Genomic DNA, 15,956 nt, shown 5'->3' on the forward strand with positions numbered 1-15,956 from the left:
TCTATCCTGCAAATTCCCAGAGGGCTTCTGAGCTTGCAGCCTCTGAATTTCTTCCAGGTACACAATCAGGAATAGGGCTCCTTGAGACACAGGATTATACCAAGAGGTGAATGACCTATCCTTGCAGACAGCCCTGGGAGCACATATGTGGTGTGAGTGGCTGATAGTTCCACAATAATTGCAATGAGAGGAAAAAGGCTTTGGACCAGCTGCAATATCAGGATCCTCTTAGAGCTGGCCAGGCCCAAAAAGTAGAACACTTTTGGGATACAAAAGGCTGGAGATGGGGCTTTAATTTTGGTATCCCCAAGTGGTTCCCTGATAAGGTAACTGCTGCAAACCTGCTGGACCTGCTGCCCAATGGTTCCTACAGGACACCACTGAGGTGCTGAGTCATGAGTAGGTCTAAAAACTGATTATCTGCCTTCTGATCTTCAATTTCACAAATGAGATTGTGGAATTAGGAGGATTTTAGGCAGAGTAAAAGTCTTCTTTTCCTGTATAACAGAGGGCCTTACCTTCTTGTAGAAAAACAGAACTTAAGATGGAGAGACCCTAAGCTCCTTTCTGCTTTTTGCCCCTGGCTTGCACTCTGCCCCCCCTCTTTATAAGTCTGCAGGGACTTCCTGGAGCAGGTTCCTTGCATGCAGATGGGGAGATCAGGCTTAGAGTAAGCCACTACTTAGCAACAACTACAACACTGGTGTGTTATCAACATTATTCTCATACCAAGTCCAACACACAGCACTGTACTGGCTACTGGGGAGAAAATTAACCCAGTCCCAGCCAGAGTCAGGGCAGCTCAGGGTGAGGGCCCTGTGAGCTGCTCAGCTGTTGTGTCCTTGGTCTGGAAACCAGAGGAGCATCCCTGCTCCCCTGCTGGCAGTAGATGTTGGGGAGTGCAGGGGCTGTGGGCTGTGTGACCCAGTCTGCATCCATCAGCTCCTCAGCTGCCTGAGCCAGGCTGTGACATGGAGACCTTCAGGCCCGTCCTGAGCAAACAGTTGTGAGCCTTTTGCCTGCTGCTCTGGACTGGGACGGGTGCTGCCAGGGGAGGCTCGGACTGGGCTTTGCTTTGTCCTTCTCTGCCAGGTGTGTGCCAGGAGCACTTGCAATGGCAGTGCCAGTCCCAGCTCACCAGACATGAAACCTGGGAAAGGGTTTAGACAGAAGCCTGTTCCTGCTGTTAGGGAATCTCTGAGAGTGGGTGTGGGAGGGAGCCTGGTTAGAGGGAATAGTGGGCAGGGAAGAGTTTACATTTGTTTTGAGCTTTCCTTGCATTCTCCCCGCCTGCTGCTATTTGCTGCCTGCCATTGCAAGCTGATGGGGATCTCCTGACTCCCAAGGTGTCTGCATGAGAGAGACCTGAGGATGCTCCACTAGCACAGCAGGGCTGGACAAGCCACCTCCGAGCAGTGGCAGTGACGGAGGCAGCGAACCATAAGGCGTCTACTCAGGCAGGCGGCCGGCCCTGCAGGTGTCAGGACAGGGAGAGCTGGGTACCAAGCTGGCAATCAATAATGCAAGGAGGCGGTCACATGTCCTTACTGGCTGTCACAGGATTCCTCTCTCCCCAGGGTTTGGTTACTTCCAGAGATCAAGTTCCAGTCTCTTGGCTGGTGAATTATTAAACTCCATCAGTGCTCCCTTTGTACCACATCTGTGTCTTCCTGCTGTCCTTTCTTGCCAGTGACGGGCTCTTTCCATCCAGCTGGCTGTGCAGAAGCAGAGCCCTCCAGGCCATTATAGCACCTGGTACTCTCCTTTGCTCCTTGCTTCTCCGTGGGAAAGGGAATAGGCTCCAGAGATGGATCTGTCCTACAGATCCACCATCTCCATCTATAAGGTGAGTGCTGGCATCAAAGACTGCTCCTGTTGGCATAGGGGAGACGTATGGGTGGGAGAAGAGCTGTTTTCTGCCAAAGGCTCCCTTGGGTGGACAGCTGAGGGCTGAATCCCTTTGCAGGCAGAACTCCAGCAGCTCCTGTGGGCTCTGAGCTGTGTTTGTGAGCAGATGGCTGGCAGGAGGAGATGATGGTGTGGGTCCTAGAGGCAGATTCGGGAAGGAATTGCGCAACCAGGGTGGTTGGGGCATGGAGCATGAAGGGTGAACCACCTTGGTTGCTGGTAGGAAGAAGTTTGATCGGCTGTTTTCTCCCTCACTGGAAAGAGCTGTCTGATCTTTATAAATGTTTCCTTGCACACTTTAGTGCTGAATTGAGGTGATGGGGGCTGGCAGAAGGGGGAATTGCTTATTCGAATCTCTGGTCTTCTCTGTAGTCAATGAACACCTTTGATAAATACAACAAATAAAAGCGGAAAGGCTGGTGTGAAGCAGTCTATCCTTTCTCTTACTAAGCTCCTGAGTCTGGCAGTGCACCACATCCTGGCCAGGAAAGAGTTGTGTCCGTGCCTAGATAATAAACAGTGGCTCTCACCCTGGCCGGTTCTGGGATGAGGGGAAAGGCTGTTCAGATCCCCTTGCACTTACTCCCCTGCCTGCAATGGGTGTAGGACCTTGGGAGAAAGCCATATTCAGTCAGGCAACCCCTTGGCTCTGCAGTGGGCTACCTTGCCCTCTGGCACTGCTCCTCTCCTGGCTGGCTTCCTCTCCTGGAAGACTAAGGGCAGCCAAAATTCCTAGCCACCTCCACTGCAGGGAGCTGACTTTGTGCTCGGCTGTACATCCCCACAGCCAGCCTGTGCTGTGGCTGGGGAGCTCTCATCCAGCCAAACTGCAGCAAGAGGGCATCAGCTTGCTGAAGTCTCTGGAGTGTGGGGAAAAACAGCATTAACGTGCTTCTGCCTGACCACAGAGTATCCTGGAGCAGTTCAACCCTGCGCTGGAGAACCTGGTGTACCTGGGGAACAACTACCTGCGTGCCTTCCACAGTGAGTGGGGTCCCGCCCAGCCAGGGCTCCAGACCATACTGCTGCATCCATCCTGGGCATCTTCTGTGCTGTCACCCAGGACAAGGTTGCTGATCCGCCACCTTTGACACGTCCTGAGCTGCCCTTAAGTACTCTTCTACTCCAGGACCTGCTGCTGATGGGGAGAGATGGGGTGCCGTTGCCTATAGGCGACGTACCAGGGGGTGGCTGTTCTGTGTGCTGCTTGCTGGAGCTGGTGATGGTGGGAAGGCAGGCTAGACCCTTATCTCCTTCCTCTCTCCTCTTCTCTCCTCACAGCATTATCCAAAGCAGCTGAAGTGTACTTTAAGGCAATTGAGAAGATTGGGGAGCAAGCTCTGCAGAGCTCCACCTCACACATGCTGGGTAAGGCTCTCCTGCACACCATACTCCTATGATGAGCCACAGTTAGGTTTTTTTGGCCTTCTCCCTTAGCTGGTCTCTTTCCAGGAATAGAGGGAAGAAAGATAGCTCCTGTAAATGGTCTCACCACACCAGGCCCTGTCCAGGTGCTGAGAGTCAAATTTATTGTGTGTCCTTGAATATCTCTCACAGTCTCTGTATCTCTCTGAGATCAATGACTGAGCCCACCTCTTGGGATGGACCTCCAATGATGGGCCTCTTATGGAAACCAGTCCTTGTTAAGTCCTCCTTCCCTGAGAGATGAAATTTTCGTCAGGGAGGAACCATTTTCTTCCTCCTTACAGGTGTGGGGGAAAAAGCTGGAGAGCATGCACTGACAACAGCTGATGAGGTCTTGTCCTCCTGAGCCTGCAACCAGGTGGAATGGCAGCTTGGGGCTGAGGGGCTTACACTCAGCAGTGCAAATAACTCTGCAGCCTAGTGGCGACTGCTGAAAATGTGCTCAGGGAACTGCCTACTGCTGAACATTTTAGTGAAAAGCTTCCAGCAGATGTGTCCCTTCTGCAGACTCCTGTTGTCATATGCACCTCCCAGCTAGCTCCTCTGCTCCCTGTCGTCAGTCTCTTCCTTTCCTGATTTCATAATACTGACACCGGTGAAGCAGGACCAAGCACAGCATCAGCAGCAGGTCTGTGGCTGCTTTCCCATAGGGCAGCCACAACTGTGCACAGCAGTTGGGGTGCCACTGGCATTAGAAATGGCACCTGTAGGGCCTATGGCAGAGCAGAAACCCAATGCCCAGAGCCCATGGCAGAGGCAAGGCGCCTGCTGGCACCTGGTGCCAAAAGAGAACACTGGTCCCACCACTTCGTGGGCTGGAGCAACCCCGTGTTGTCAGTGCCTGGGGAGGAAGGCTACCACCCTCTCTCAGGGTGCAGAGAGCAGTGCTTTGTGATATCTCTTGGACTTTCATACCTGTGTTTAATCAGCCTGAGTTGCATCATGCTGGTCTGCCTCCTTGAGCACACAGGGAAATGGCCGCAGGATTTTTAAACCTTCTCCTGTCTTTTTCTTTGAAGGTGAAATTCTTATGCAGATGTCTGATATGCAGAGGTTACTGAGCTCTGATTTGGAGATTGTGGTGAGTGGTTTTCCTGAGGGCTGGTGGAGGTGGGAAATAAAGGCACTTCCTTAAGTGCAGCTTATCAGCATTTATTGCATTCACCTGCCCTCATATGAGCCCGCAGGCAGGTGCCTGCCTCCCTGCTATCCCACGTGACAGAGGAGTGTTACGGAGCTGCCACTGCAGCTGGGATGGCAGAGCCTGGCAGGTGCATCCAGGTGGCAAGGGAGTGTCTGGCACAGCAAGTTTTATGAGCCACCCCTCACCACAGTGCATGCAACACCCCGCTTGCTGAAGGGACAAGAGTGATGGCTCCTTCACTTCTTTCAGGCTCAGACCTTTCACGTGGACCTGCTGCAGCACATGGAGAAGAACAGCAAAATGGATGTGCAGTTCATCAGTGTGAGTGATGAACTCCCTTCTCCTCCTCAGCCCTCCTTGTTTTCTTCTCCCATCTACCCAAGGGTTTTTGCTTGAGCACTTGAAGTTTTTCCTTGACTTTTCTCAGGAGGAGTTGGGGTGGCTTTTCTTCTCCCATCACGGAACAAACTCCTCTTGTTTGGCTGATGATGGAGAGCTGAAGAGGGCAGGTGGCTGTTCTTTCCATAGTGGGAATTGCCAAATGCTTCAGTGGGGCTGAGAGACTTGGCATCCCAATAGCAGAGTTCCCAGCTTTCCCAAATCACAGCCTCTGCTGTGGGTCCTCTGCCATTATGGCCCAGCTGGCCATGTTGGTAGGTAGTGTCACGGAGGGAGATAGAGGCCTGGGGCAGCTGGGTGCCAGTTCTTGCTCCTGAGGTCTTGAGGTTCATCAACACTCTGAGGCCATTCAAAATGAAAAGAAAGGTAAAGAAAGACTTTTTATAAGAAGTCCAGGTGAAGCCTGATTTCAGGGGGACTCAGATGTACAACTACGCATCAGAGCAGAACCCTTGTTGCTTCACAGTGTGTCTGGGTCTCTGGTTCCTCACTGAGCCTGGTTTCTCCCTGGCAGGAGAGCCAGAAGCACTATGAGCTGGAGTACCAGCGCAGAGCCACCAACCTGGATAAGTGCATGGCAGAGCTGTGGAGAATGGAGAGGGCTCGTGATAAAAATACACGGGAGATGAAGGTAAGCAGTGATTCCAGGAAGGGGAGCTGGAAAAAAGAACTGGATGATTTCTGTGGAGCCAGGGCTGATTTTTCAGTTACCTTAGCCACAGAGTTGCCCCCAGTATTCAAAAGGCAGCAGGTTTATCTGTAAAGTAGGAAACTCCTATTCCACAGGGTGCTACTGACCTGTGGTACTCATTCCTGCCAAGCCTTTTCCTCACTTAGGAAGCCTCAGTGTGCAAGGACTTAATCCCTGGCACTCTGCTCTATCTCCTCTGTGGTGCTCCAGCACTGCAAGTGAACTGGGAAGCTCATTGACATGATGACTCCTTTCAACCCTTCCCATGCAATGTGTGAGCCCACTTTGCTGGATTTTCACTGATCCCTTCCTCCCTTTTTTCCCTGTGGTGCAGGAGAATGTGATGCGACTGCGCTCAGAGATGCAGGTGTTTGTCGCTGAGAGCCAGAGAGAGGCTGAGCTAGAGGAGAAACGCCGCTACCGCTTCCTGGCTGAAAAGCACCAGATGCTCTACAACACTCTCCTCCAGTTTTACAGCAGGGTATGGCCCTGACATGTTGGGGAGCAGAGCTTGGGAGCAGGCAGCAGGGCTGGAGAGGGAGCATGTGGGCAGAGGGAGCCAGGGTTGAGCTGCCCCTTGGGTGAAGGCAGCATCTGTGCATGGACTGGGCAGGAAACTCTATTTCCTTTCTTGCTGTGAGATTCAGGCTGCCTGTATTAGGCTGGGAGAACATGGCTGGGGCTGAGGATGGTGCTGACACAGGGTTAGTTGGGTGTGTGAGTGATGGAGGAGAGAAGGGTGATGTGTTTGTAGCAGTGTCATTTATACCCCAGGATCCCTGCCATCCTGAAAATTCACTCCTGTAGGATGCTGTTTGGCTATTCCCACAAATCTAATTGTGGGAGGACCTGTTCCCTAATTTAACACATGTGTCAGCCCTAGGGTCCCTTTGTAGCTGTTCTGCCCTGTCCATCACTCCCTCTTTTCTCTTTCTGCCCAGGCTCGGGGCATGATCCAGAACAAGGCACCACGGTGGAAGGAGCAGCTGGAGGCCAGCCGCAACCCCTCAAACAGCCACTCACAGGGTCTGCTCGCAGCCTCCCACGGCCAGGGGTATCCATCAGGACGGCTCACACCCACTCACCTTGAGATGGTGAGGCGCCCACAGCTTCGCCTTGTTTGAGGCACTATTGGAACAGGTTGCCCAGAGAAGTGGTGGATGCCCCATCAAGGTCAGGCTGGAGAGGGCTCTGAGAAACCCGATCTAGTCAAAGATGTCCCTGCTTATTGAAGGGGGTTGGACTAGATGGCCATGGTACTCGCTGCCTTGTCCAGCTTCCATGGCCTTTCCTGGCCAAGATGAAGAGAAGCATGCGTATGGGCTGCAATGGGGGAATGTGCTATGTTTGGCTTTCTGAGTGGAACTTCAGATCTCTCAGAGCATCATCTGCCTCACACAGCCCCTGTAGATGTGTATTCAGCCTCCTTTCCTTCCAACAGCCCCAGAGACCCCTCGGGGACTTTGCCTCTTCTATGACTGGCAGTAGATCCAGCATCTTCTCTCCAGACCCTCCAGAAATGAGACTGTCTCCTCAGCCGGAGTCCCCCAGGCAGCCACTGAGGAGGACACCATCAGCCAGTATGACCCATATCTGGGAGCAGTGTTGTGGGGAGACACAGGGGTTGGACCTCTCTGGGAAGAGGGTTGGGTTTGGGAAGGGACTACCACTCTATCAGACCACCAGTCCTCAGCCACATTCCTGGGCATGGTAAGAGCAGAGTGCTGGGAGATGGAGAGGGCAAGGCTGAAGTAGAAGGTGAGCTCAGCCTTCAGGGCAGGATCCATCCAGGGCAAGGCCAGGATTCCTGGCTGGCTGTATGAAGTGGGGGACCCACAGATGTGCAGTTTTCAAGGCTCCTTGGACCATAAGAGCTTGCTCTTGTTGGAGCATTTTAGTAAAGCACCTTCCCTCATGCTACAGATTTAATATTAGCTTGCCCTATGAAACCCAGCCACTTGCCTCATGACACACCTGCTTTTCCTTCTGGAGAGATTTCAGCTTTAAGTGTTTAAAAAAGTAAAAAGGGGCAGGGGGAGATAAAAATTACCCAAATAGTCAGTAGCTCTAGCAGGGTCAGGAAGAGGACTGTCAGGCAGGGCATCAGCCGTGGCGTGCAGTGTCTATGTTCTAGACATTTGGCAGAAGAGGACACAGTGCAAAGCAAATGGTTTTGACTTCAGTTGATTTTCTCCTGCAAGATGCTTACCATTCTTTGCCCATGCTATGCCCTGTTCTCTCCCTGAGAGAAAGTCCATCTACTCCTCCTCTAGAGCAATTACTTGCCTGGGGAAGCACTGGTCCCTTTGAGGCAGTGTGGGTCTTACAGGAGGATGCCAAACTCCAGCCAGACTCCTTGGATGCCTCCCTGCAGGTTTGCTCCCTACAGGCCGTACTTCCCGTTCAGGTTCCTTCAGCAAGGCCAGCAGTGGCAGCGAGGGCAGGAAGAGGAGTGGCATGGCAAAAGTGCAGGCTATCGTGCCCCACGCCACGGGTGCCAACCGGACTCTGCTACGGTTTGACCCCGGGGATGTCATCACGGTGCTGATGCCGGATGCACAGAATGGCTGGCTGTATGGCAAACTGGAGGGCTCGTCCACGTATGTGACTCTGATGCTGTAAATTGGCCTGATGCAGGCTTGTTGGGTCTGGAGCTGGGGGGGTTAAGCCCAAAATTATCATCCATCCTCCCCTCCTGGTGTGGCCTGGGCACTATGTCTCTCACCCACCATCTCAGTGGGACATCACTATGTCCTCAGGAATGGGGGCTCTCCAAGCCAAGGAGATGGGGTGGGGCAGGGCTAGCATAGATGAGCTGTCTGAGGAAGCTCCAGGGGCTTTGAGGAAGAGTCAGGGATGCAGTGACCCTCCTCCTGGCTTGCATGACTGAGTGACTCCTGTCATGGGATCCAGCTCAGGGCCATGAACTGCTGGAGTTACCTGAGAGGCCTTAACTCACACTGCAACTGCTGCCACAGCCTCCAGCACCGGCAGGACATGGAAACTGCTGCACCCAGCGCTTACTGAATTACTCCCTGTGGCACTGCCGGCCAACATGTGTGTGGAAAGCCTGCCCCATATCACGTGGGATCCCTGCACCAGGCTCTGCAGGAATGCTCAACCTCAGATATGAGATGAACAAGAGCAGTGCCTCTCTTTGTGAGGGGGGTTTCTGGAGTGGAGTTGGTGCAAAATCCCAGGAAGAGTTTTCCACAGCTTCCTTGTGATTGCAGTTAGTTGGAGTGTCTCTTCCTGTATTGTGACAACACTGCTCCCAGGAGCACAGATTTTACACAGCCCCTGAGATAAGCAAGTCCTGCTCCAAGCTCAAGGTCTGTCTCAGAATAACACCGTGCCCCACCTACGGGTGAAAGAAGTTCAGGAGCCCTGTCACACAGGGTAGTGTCAGCAGTGGCTTGGTTGATATGTGGGATGGGTGTAGATAGGAGTGCTGGGCAGCTGGATCTGAAGAACCACAGACCATGGTTGCCTGGGCCTCATATGTCTGTTTCTGTGCCCTAGGTGTGGCTGGTTCCCTGAAGCTTATGTCAAGCCTCTGGAGGATGCGCGGGAGATGGAAGAGCCAGACACCAGGTAATAGGAGGGGAATTGGCCAGGCAGGAGGTGGAGTGGCTCCTGACATGTCAGTATATGCCAGTGGGGTAATTGTTTAGGGTGTGCCCCATGGAGAGCTGCAAGGCTCCCATGCTGGAACACCTGCCAAGAGCCTCATTACGCCCTGAGATCTCACAGGCTTCCCCAGGTGGCTCTCCCAACACGTGCAATGTCTTCTCAAAGGTGCTCGTGAGTGGGCCAGTCCAAGCCAAGTGTATTTCCTCCAGAGGCATCCCGTGTTGTGGCTAGCACCGGTGGTACTCCCTATTCCTTGCTCTTTGACTCCTACCCCACTGTCTTCTCCTCTTGCTCAGGTCTTTCCCACTGCGAAGCAGTCACAGTATGGATGACATCCTGGACCGTCCCAGCACTCCCTCCTCTAGCAATTACTGGCCTGCTGCTGCCCAGCCCAGTGTGCCGAACCCACCTCCCCTCTCGGTGGGTGCCAGCAGTCACCAGAGTGGGGCAGTCACCCCAGTCAGTTCTGGCTCCAAGGTGAGTGCAGGAGGAGTGAGTGGTGGGTGTGTATGGAGTGGGCCACACTGACTTTCATCCTCCAAGGCACACCTTTTCTGCTCTGCCTGGTAGAGGGAGAAAATCACCTTCCAGATGGTGAAGGACCTGCTCCCTTCCTGAGTTAAGGGGTCTTGTTAGCACCAGCCTTTCTCACCCAGTCTGTTCGCATGTCACCATGTCCTGATGACCCCTGCCAGCTAGCCTTGTGTGTGCAGATCCTCAGTGCCTGGCTTTGCTCCCACAACGGACTGCATTTCCGCCCCTGCTTTTCTCATTTCTCTCTCTTTTTGCTCACCAGGGACCCTTCAGTTCGGTCCTTTTCTCCATGACTTCCCAGCCTGATTTCTGGTGGCTCCAGGGCAGCACCTCTTTCTGCTAAGAGTAGGACCATGGAGTGATCAGGCTGGGCTGGGAGTGGGTGACCAGCTAACAGAGATGCCATCCTTCATCTCCCTTCAGAGAATGGAGAGGAGTTTCATAGGGCTCCTCTTCTAAGTTCAGGCAAGCATTGAGTTAATGTCACAGCTGGGATAGGGAAAGGCTGGGAGTAAAGGATGAGGGCACAGCCATTTTTGAGAGCCTCAGAACAAGTTATATGCAACCCATCGTTTATGGATGGCACACTAAGAAGGAAACCCTCCACTTAACACTACTTCCAGTTGTGAGGAATTGACTGGGGAGAACAAAGTTAAAGACAACTAAATGTGAGGACCTGAGAGGGGGAAGAAGGGTGCTGCCCATGGTCTCATGGAGGACTGGGAAACTTTGTCTCTGATCCCTGGTTCCAGGCCAGTGCAAGGTTGCAAACAATTGGGTTGCTCAATGATCTGAAACCCACAACATTTAATTACTCTTTTTTTCTCCTTTGTCTCCTGCTCTGTGGTTTCAGGTAGCCTCAGGCTTCACAACACTGGGAAACAGACTCGGCAGCCTCTCTGTCCCTCTGGGTCACTGGTTTTCATCCAGTCCCAGAGCTTGGGTGTGGGGATAGACCTGGAATTGAGCAATGAAATGTGTGGAGCATTTGAAGTGGCATGACAGAGTGCTTGAGCTGCATTAGAAGTTTGGAAAGAGTCTGCCTTGCTTTAAACATATGCCTGAGACATCCCCCAGTTGAGCCACAAGCAAATGGGCTCAATGCATTTGACTTTGCAACTGGATCACAGATAGGCACATGTGGCTTCCTTGTCTGCCACCAGCTACAGAAAGTGGTGTACTTTAGCAGGCCAGTTGCCACTGATCCCTCACTATCTACTGACCAAGAATAAGGGCCACAGGGCATAGATCCATCTTTCTTTATTGGGTTTGTCCACATTTAAGCAATATGTGGTGTAGAGTAGGGAGGTACGGTTCTTGAGTTCCCCATGGATGCAGGAAGCATGCGAGGGCACTGACGATAAACTCTTTGCCAGGGTGTGTGGGCAGCATGAGGGGGGCATCTCTGGCTGTGCTGGCAGGGTGAAATGTAGCTCAGACTGTCACTGTTTGCTGTGCTCTTCAGACAAGGCACTTCGGGGATCTGAACTGTCTCCTTTCTTCCCTAAGACAAAGGGAGGTGTCCTAGGGGAATAAGGAACCTCTGGTGTAGGGACAACCCCCCACCACAAAATTCAGGTTCTTTTCTTAGCAGGGAATTTGTGGGCTTTCGCAAAGCTTGAATGAATAAGGAGTCAGAACCCTGTTAATAGGACTTGGGCTCCTAACTCACTGGAAGTGTTTTGTTAAATCTTCCTCTGTGTGCTGTGTCTCCTGCCCCACTTTTCTGTCTCCATTCCCTGCATCAGATTGCTCACTGCTGCTTTTCTTTTCACTGCAGAAATCAGGAGTATTTGACCAGCCCCCTGAACTCTTCCCACGGTGAGTGAGATGTGAAGCTCTGCTATGGAATCCTCAGACAAGGGGAGCATTATTACAATGCTATTATTATTTAATCTTTTGGGTTATCAAATGTGGGAGGAACAAGGAGGTGTCTGGAGGAAAGCAATGTATAGCCTGCCTTCCAGGACAGGAGGCAGAGTTTGCCCATTGTGGCCTCTGCTGACTGGAGAGGCTCTATCCTAACTCTGACAAAATGAGGTAGGCTTGAGCACCCTGAGCATGTGTTCAGACCTGTGTACTCTCTCCCATCCATTTTGCAAGAGCCACAATAGCAGCTCACAGCCTGAGCGTGGAGCTACATGACTGGGGAGCTTGGCCAGCTTGGAAAAGGGCTGAGGCATAAGGCTTTTAGTTTTGATGAGTCAGGTCTGTGGAGATCAGACTTGCCATAAATCCCTGCTTTCCTTCCCCCTGCAGTTGGATTGGTGTCTCCATGTTTCTGGCATGGTACTGTGGCCTTTTTCTGCTCCCTGGCTCCTTTTCTGGAGGGTCAGGGGGCTACAAGTAGAGAGTGCTATTGGGAGGGACAGCCGTGTTCTTATGTCTCTTCTTCATCCTATGGAAGGGGGAGGGTGAGAAGCCCAAGGAGAACCACATGGGAACTTGCAGCAGGGTGTGTTAAGGAGGGCGAAAACATACTCAGCAAACAGCTTTACCGCACTCTCCTTGGCATGGAGGTGACTGCCCGGCAGGACTAATAACCTTTGCTTGGTCAGAAGGATCCCTGCATAGCATTTGCACATTTTTTCATGGTTACCTGTTTCCTTTCCCTTTCCAGAGGTACCAACCCCTTTGCCACAGTCAAGCTGCGTCCCACAGTCACCAATGACCGCTCAGCACCCATCATTCGATGAGGCAGGGTTGCAGATATTGAAGAATTTCAGCAGAGAAGGAGGAAGAGGACAAGGACTACACAAGGACTGCCCAGCTGGGCAGCAACCTAGTGCTACCACTCATGGAGTGACTTCTCTTTTCCCCTCCCTTACCTCTGGGACACTGGGACCTGTCTCACCTGGGTTTCTGGTGTGCTTTAGCCAGCAGAAGATCCCTGCTGCTCTTTTTGGACTGATCCTTGTCCCCCCTCCCCATGTGGTGTTACTGTACTTGAGTGGGAAAAGTCTGGTTTTACAAGTGATGGTGGCCTGGGAGAGGGGATGCTGTTGGTCTGGGAGGCGGGGGATGGATGGGTAACAACATCTGCAGCACAGGGCACTGCTATTTTAATATCGAAGGTGAAGCTTTGCTAGCCCTGCTGTGGGCAGAGAAGGACTCTCACCAAACAGTTCCTTTGCTACCAGAAGAATGAACCCCAAAAGGAGGAGGCTACAAGGTTTCCAGTGACATGGTCTGGCTGATGGGGTTTGTGTTTAGCTCCTTTGGCAACCATGTCCTTTTGTAGCAGCACCTGCCCCTTCTCACCCCCAGGGCAGCCCCTTGCCTTGCTAAGCAGCCCTGGGGCAAGGCAGGAGAGGGTGAGAATGTCCAGCACTGCTGCTGTGCTCTCTCCCTCACTGTCCTGTGGAAAATATGTAGGTTTTTTTAAATAAAATTGAGAACATGGCTTGTGTAGCCATTCCAGCACCTGATAGAATGCAGGAGGAGGAGGACAGGTGGTGCCCACCAGCACTGGGGCCATGACAGCTGCCCATGGTCGTGGCATTGGACACTGCAGTGCTGTAGCTCCAGATGGGGCAGCTGCCAGTCCAGGAGTCCAGAGTGGATGTGGAGGGCACCAGCAGGGCTGCACCACGCACTGCACCAACAGCTGCCCCTTGGGCCCCCCTGGCTGTTGTGCCACTGGATGGCAGCAAGGCCCCACTTCCCGGCTGCCACGTGTGGGCAGGCATGTCCTCCCTGGGAGGCCATCTGCTCCTCGCCCACCCCGGCGCTGCTCAGTGCAGGGGGAAATGCTCCCCTGGGACCTGTGGGGGCCTCACCAGCCTGGGAATACCCTATGTGTGCTGGGGGAGCCCTCACGGGAGAGGCAGCGTGAGCGAGGGAGGGAGCGGGAGCAATGGCCGAGGCTTAGCCGATTAGCCTTATTAATAGACATTAAACCCCAGCCGTGAGTGCTGCCAAGTTCCTGCAGCCCCCCCACTGAGAGGCTGAGGAGGTTTACAGCCCAAGCCTTTCCCTCCCCAAAACACCAGCTGAAGTGAGCCCCAGCCCCCTCCCTGGAAGTAAATGGGTTCCCCCACAGTTGCCAGATGTTCTTTGTAAGGCAGCCACTGAGGGGGGTGTTTTGGAGGGGATTATTGAGATGCCAGGAGTGAGCTGGATCAGGCAGTTTGAGCCATGGCTGGCAGTGCACCTTGTCTTCCTTTTCTGCTGGGCACATGCCCTGCCAAACCTCTCCAGCTCTTCTTCATCCTTCTGGCTGGCAGTTGAGGAAGTGGTGGGATGCTTCAAAAGCAGCACCTTCACCCACTTTGCCCCTTATTGAAGCATGAGCCCATGCTCTCATCCTCCACTACCCCCTCCCCAGCACTCTCACTCCTGGCTTGGTCCACCAGCAACACCCCCCCACCCTCACTCTGCTTCTGCCTGACTTGATCACTCTGAATCTGGCCCTGCCAGCCTGCCCCACTCTGCTGGGGGAAAGGCAAGGAGCCCCTGGGCAGCAGGATTACCAAGGGATTCGGGCTGCGGCAGGCAGCCACCTCGTCCCCATTGGCTGGAAAAGCCTCTTAAAAGTGCAGAAGTGCTTTCTGCCCGCTCAGCACCTGCTGGTCTCTGCCGACCTGAAACCATAAGCAGCTGCTGACCCACATCCACATTGGGAGTGCCGTAGGGCACTACTTGCACGCACAGTAGGCAAGGGGGTCCCCCACACAGAGCATCCTCCCAGATTGGCCACGGGCAGCTTTGCTGGGCATCATTGGAACTGGAGGAAAGCAGGCTGAGAACGTGATTAGCTGTCTTGTGAGGACATATCTGCCCTGAAGGAAGAAGTGGAGCAAAAGAGACTGCTCAACAGGTGCTAGATTCCTGTAGGCCCACCATTCCTGTGCCCACCATGGAGCAAAGATCCAGCAGGACCATCTAACCAGGTATCTTCATCTAGAGCTGGGAAGTGTCAGCCAGAGGGAGAAGGAAACACTGCTGACGGGTCTGCCCAGCCCTTGGAGGCTCAGCTTGTCAGGAGGTCATCGCTTCATTGCACAGGTCAGTGGCGTGGGGAAATGCTCGCTCTGACAGCCTTTGGGACAGCTTCACCTAGGCCTGCACTTATTTAATCCTCTAAGAAATGCTTTCCCAGAGCATTGTCTGTAGGCTGGGGAGGCTGGTGGCATGAACTGTGGCCCATGCACTTGATAAACAGACCCCCCCTCCCATCCGTACTGTGTGGAGGTACTAAGAGCCATCCTAGCATTTTTGTGGATCCTCCTGGATGCAGCTTGTCTGGCACAGTGGGGCTTTGCTGGGCACCATCCTGCACTGGCTGCACTGTGCTCTATGTGTGTCCAGGGACTGGCAGACACATCTCAACTTGCTGTGGTCTTCTTCCTCCTAACCTGGGCTTGTGACTTCTGGTGCTGGCGCACGTCTTCTCCTTGCACCCACTTTAGCAAGCTCTGTGGCAGTGCCAGCTCTGTGGTGCACTGGAAAGGATAGGTGTCTTGCTGATGAGCTTTTAGGTGCATGTGAACTTATGCATGATATTTTTACCTGTGAATAAAGCTCCTTAACTAAAGAGAAAATGATAGCAAGCTGTAGAGCGCACAAAGGCAGGTGCAGGGTACCTGGTGTGTCCACTGTGTGCAGCCGTGAGCTGAAAAGCATATGTGTTGTGTTAGGAACAAGGCAGCTCTGAACTGCCTGGCTCAGCACTGGGATAAATCTCCAGCAGAGGTGTACTACAGCATATTGGCCTTGGAGGCATCTCCACAGGTGAGCTCCTCTGTTGCACTTCAACTTTTTCAGCCAACATACAGCTGCAGGCAGGTAAAAACGCTTTAATCCTTTGCTGTACAGTTGTGTAGCACTAAGCAAGTGGCTCCTGTGGAGGTACCCATCCAGCTCCAAACTCAACAGCACTGATGGATATTTGTCTATCCTGCTCTTCAAAATGAGGCGCCGTGAACTCATCATTGACAGGCAATGCTACAGAAATCTCTGAAGAGCATGTTACAGACAGACAAATATTTTCTTGCTAGGAAGCTGGTGGAGGGCTGTGGGTTTCAGGAAAAGATGAATAGCAGTGGTTTGATTAATTTGATTTGTGGTGTGGGGTGCGATCGAGAAGAGCGAGGCTGGGAGAGGGGCTTGGATAAAAAGTGTCAGGGTGCATTTGGTGGTTTGGCAGTCATTCTTATTTGAAGTAGCTACGTGCAGCACATAGTGCAGTGGTGGAGCACCAGCAGTGATTGAGAAATCAGT

At 52.9% G+C, this 15,956-nt stretch overlaps 1 protein-coding gene across 1 annotated transcript; it reads left to right on the forward strand.

Moving 5' to 3' along the window:
• Positions 1-1,619: 1,619 nt before the first annotated feature.
• Positions 1,620-13,136, forward strand: BAIAP2L2 (BAI1 associated protein 2 like 2). The gene is made up of 14 exons (XM_017823304.1): positions 1,620-1,846; positions 2,817-2,892; positions 3,190-3,276; positions 4,353-4,414; positions 4,727-4,798; positions 5,391-5,507; positions 5,902-6,048; positions 6,509-6,661; positions 7,009-7,147; positions 7,942-8,167; positions 9,090-9,161; positions 9,497-9,677; positions 11,515-11,555; positions 12,355-13,136. Exons 1-14 carry the CDS (start codon positions 1,808-1,810, stop codon positions 12,428-12,430), a joined length of 1,488 nt encoding a protein of 495 aa, XP_017678793.1. The 5' UTR covers positions 1,620-1,807; the 3' UTR covers positions 12,431-13,136.
• The last annotated feature ends 2,820 nt before the right edge of the window (positions 13,137-15,956 follow it).

The sequence above is a fragment of the Lepidothrix coronata genome, unplaced genomic scaffold (genome assembly GCF_001604755.1).
Source record: "Lepidothrix coronata isolate B3197 unplaced genomic scaffold, Lepidothrix_coronata-1.0 Scaffold102, whole genome shotgun sequence".
Lineage (NCBI taxonomy): Eukaryota > Metazoa > Chordata > Aves > Passeriformes > Pipridae > Lepidothrix > Lepidothrix coronata.

Bases quoted from the DNA above. Each gene is read 5' to 3' on its own strand.
- BAIAP2L2 (XM_017823304.1), top strand. From the start codon at position 1,808: ATGGATCTGTCCTACAGATCCACCATCTCCATCTATAAG. The intron at 3,277-4,352 runs GTAAGGCTCTCC...TTTTCTTTGAAG, and splicing joins CTCCACCTCACACATGCTGG to GTGAAATTCTTATGCAGATG. The intron at 8,168-9,089 runs GTATGTGACTCT...TCTGTGCCCTAG, and splicing joins AAACTGGAGGGCTCGTCCAC to GTGTGGCTGGTTCCCTGAAG.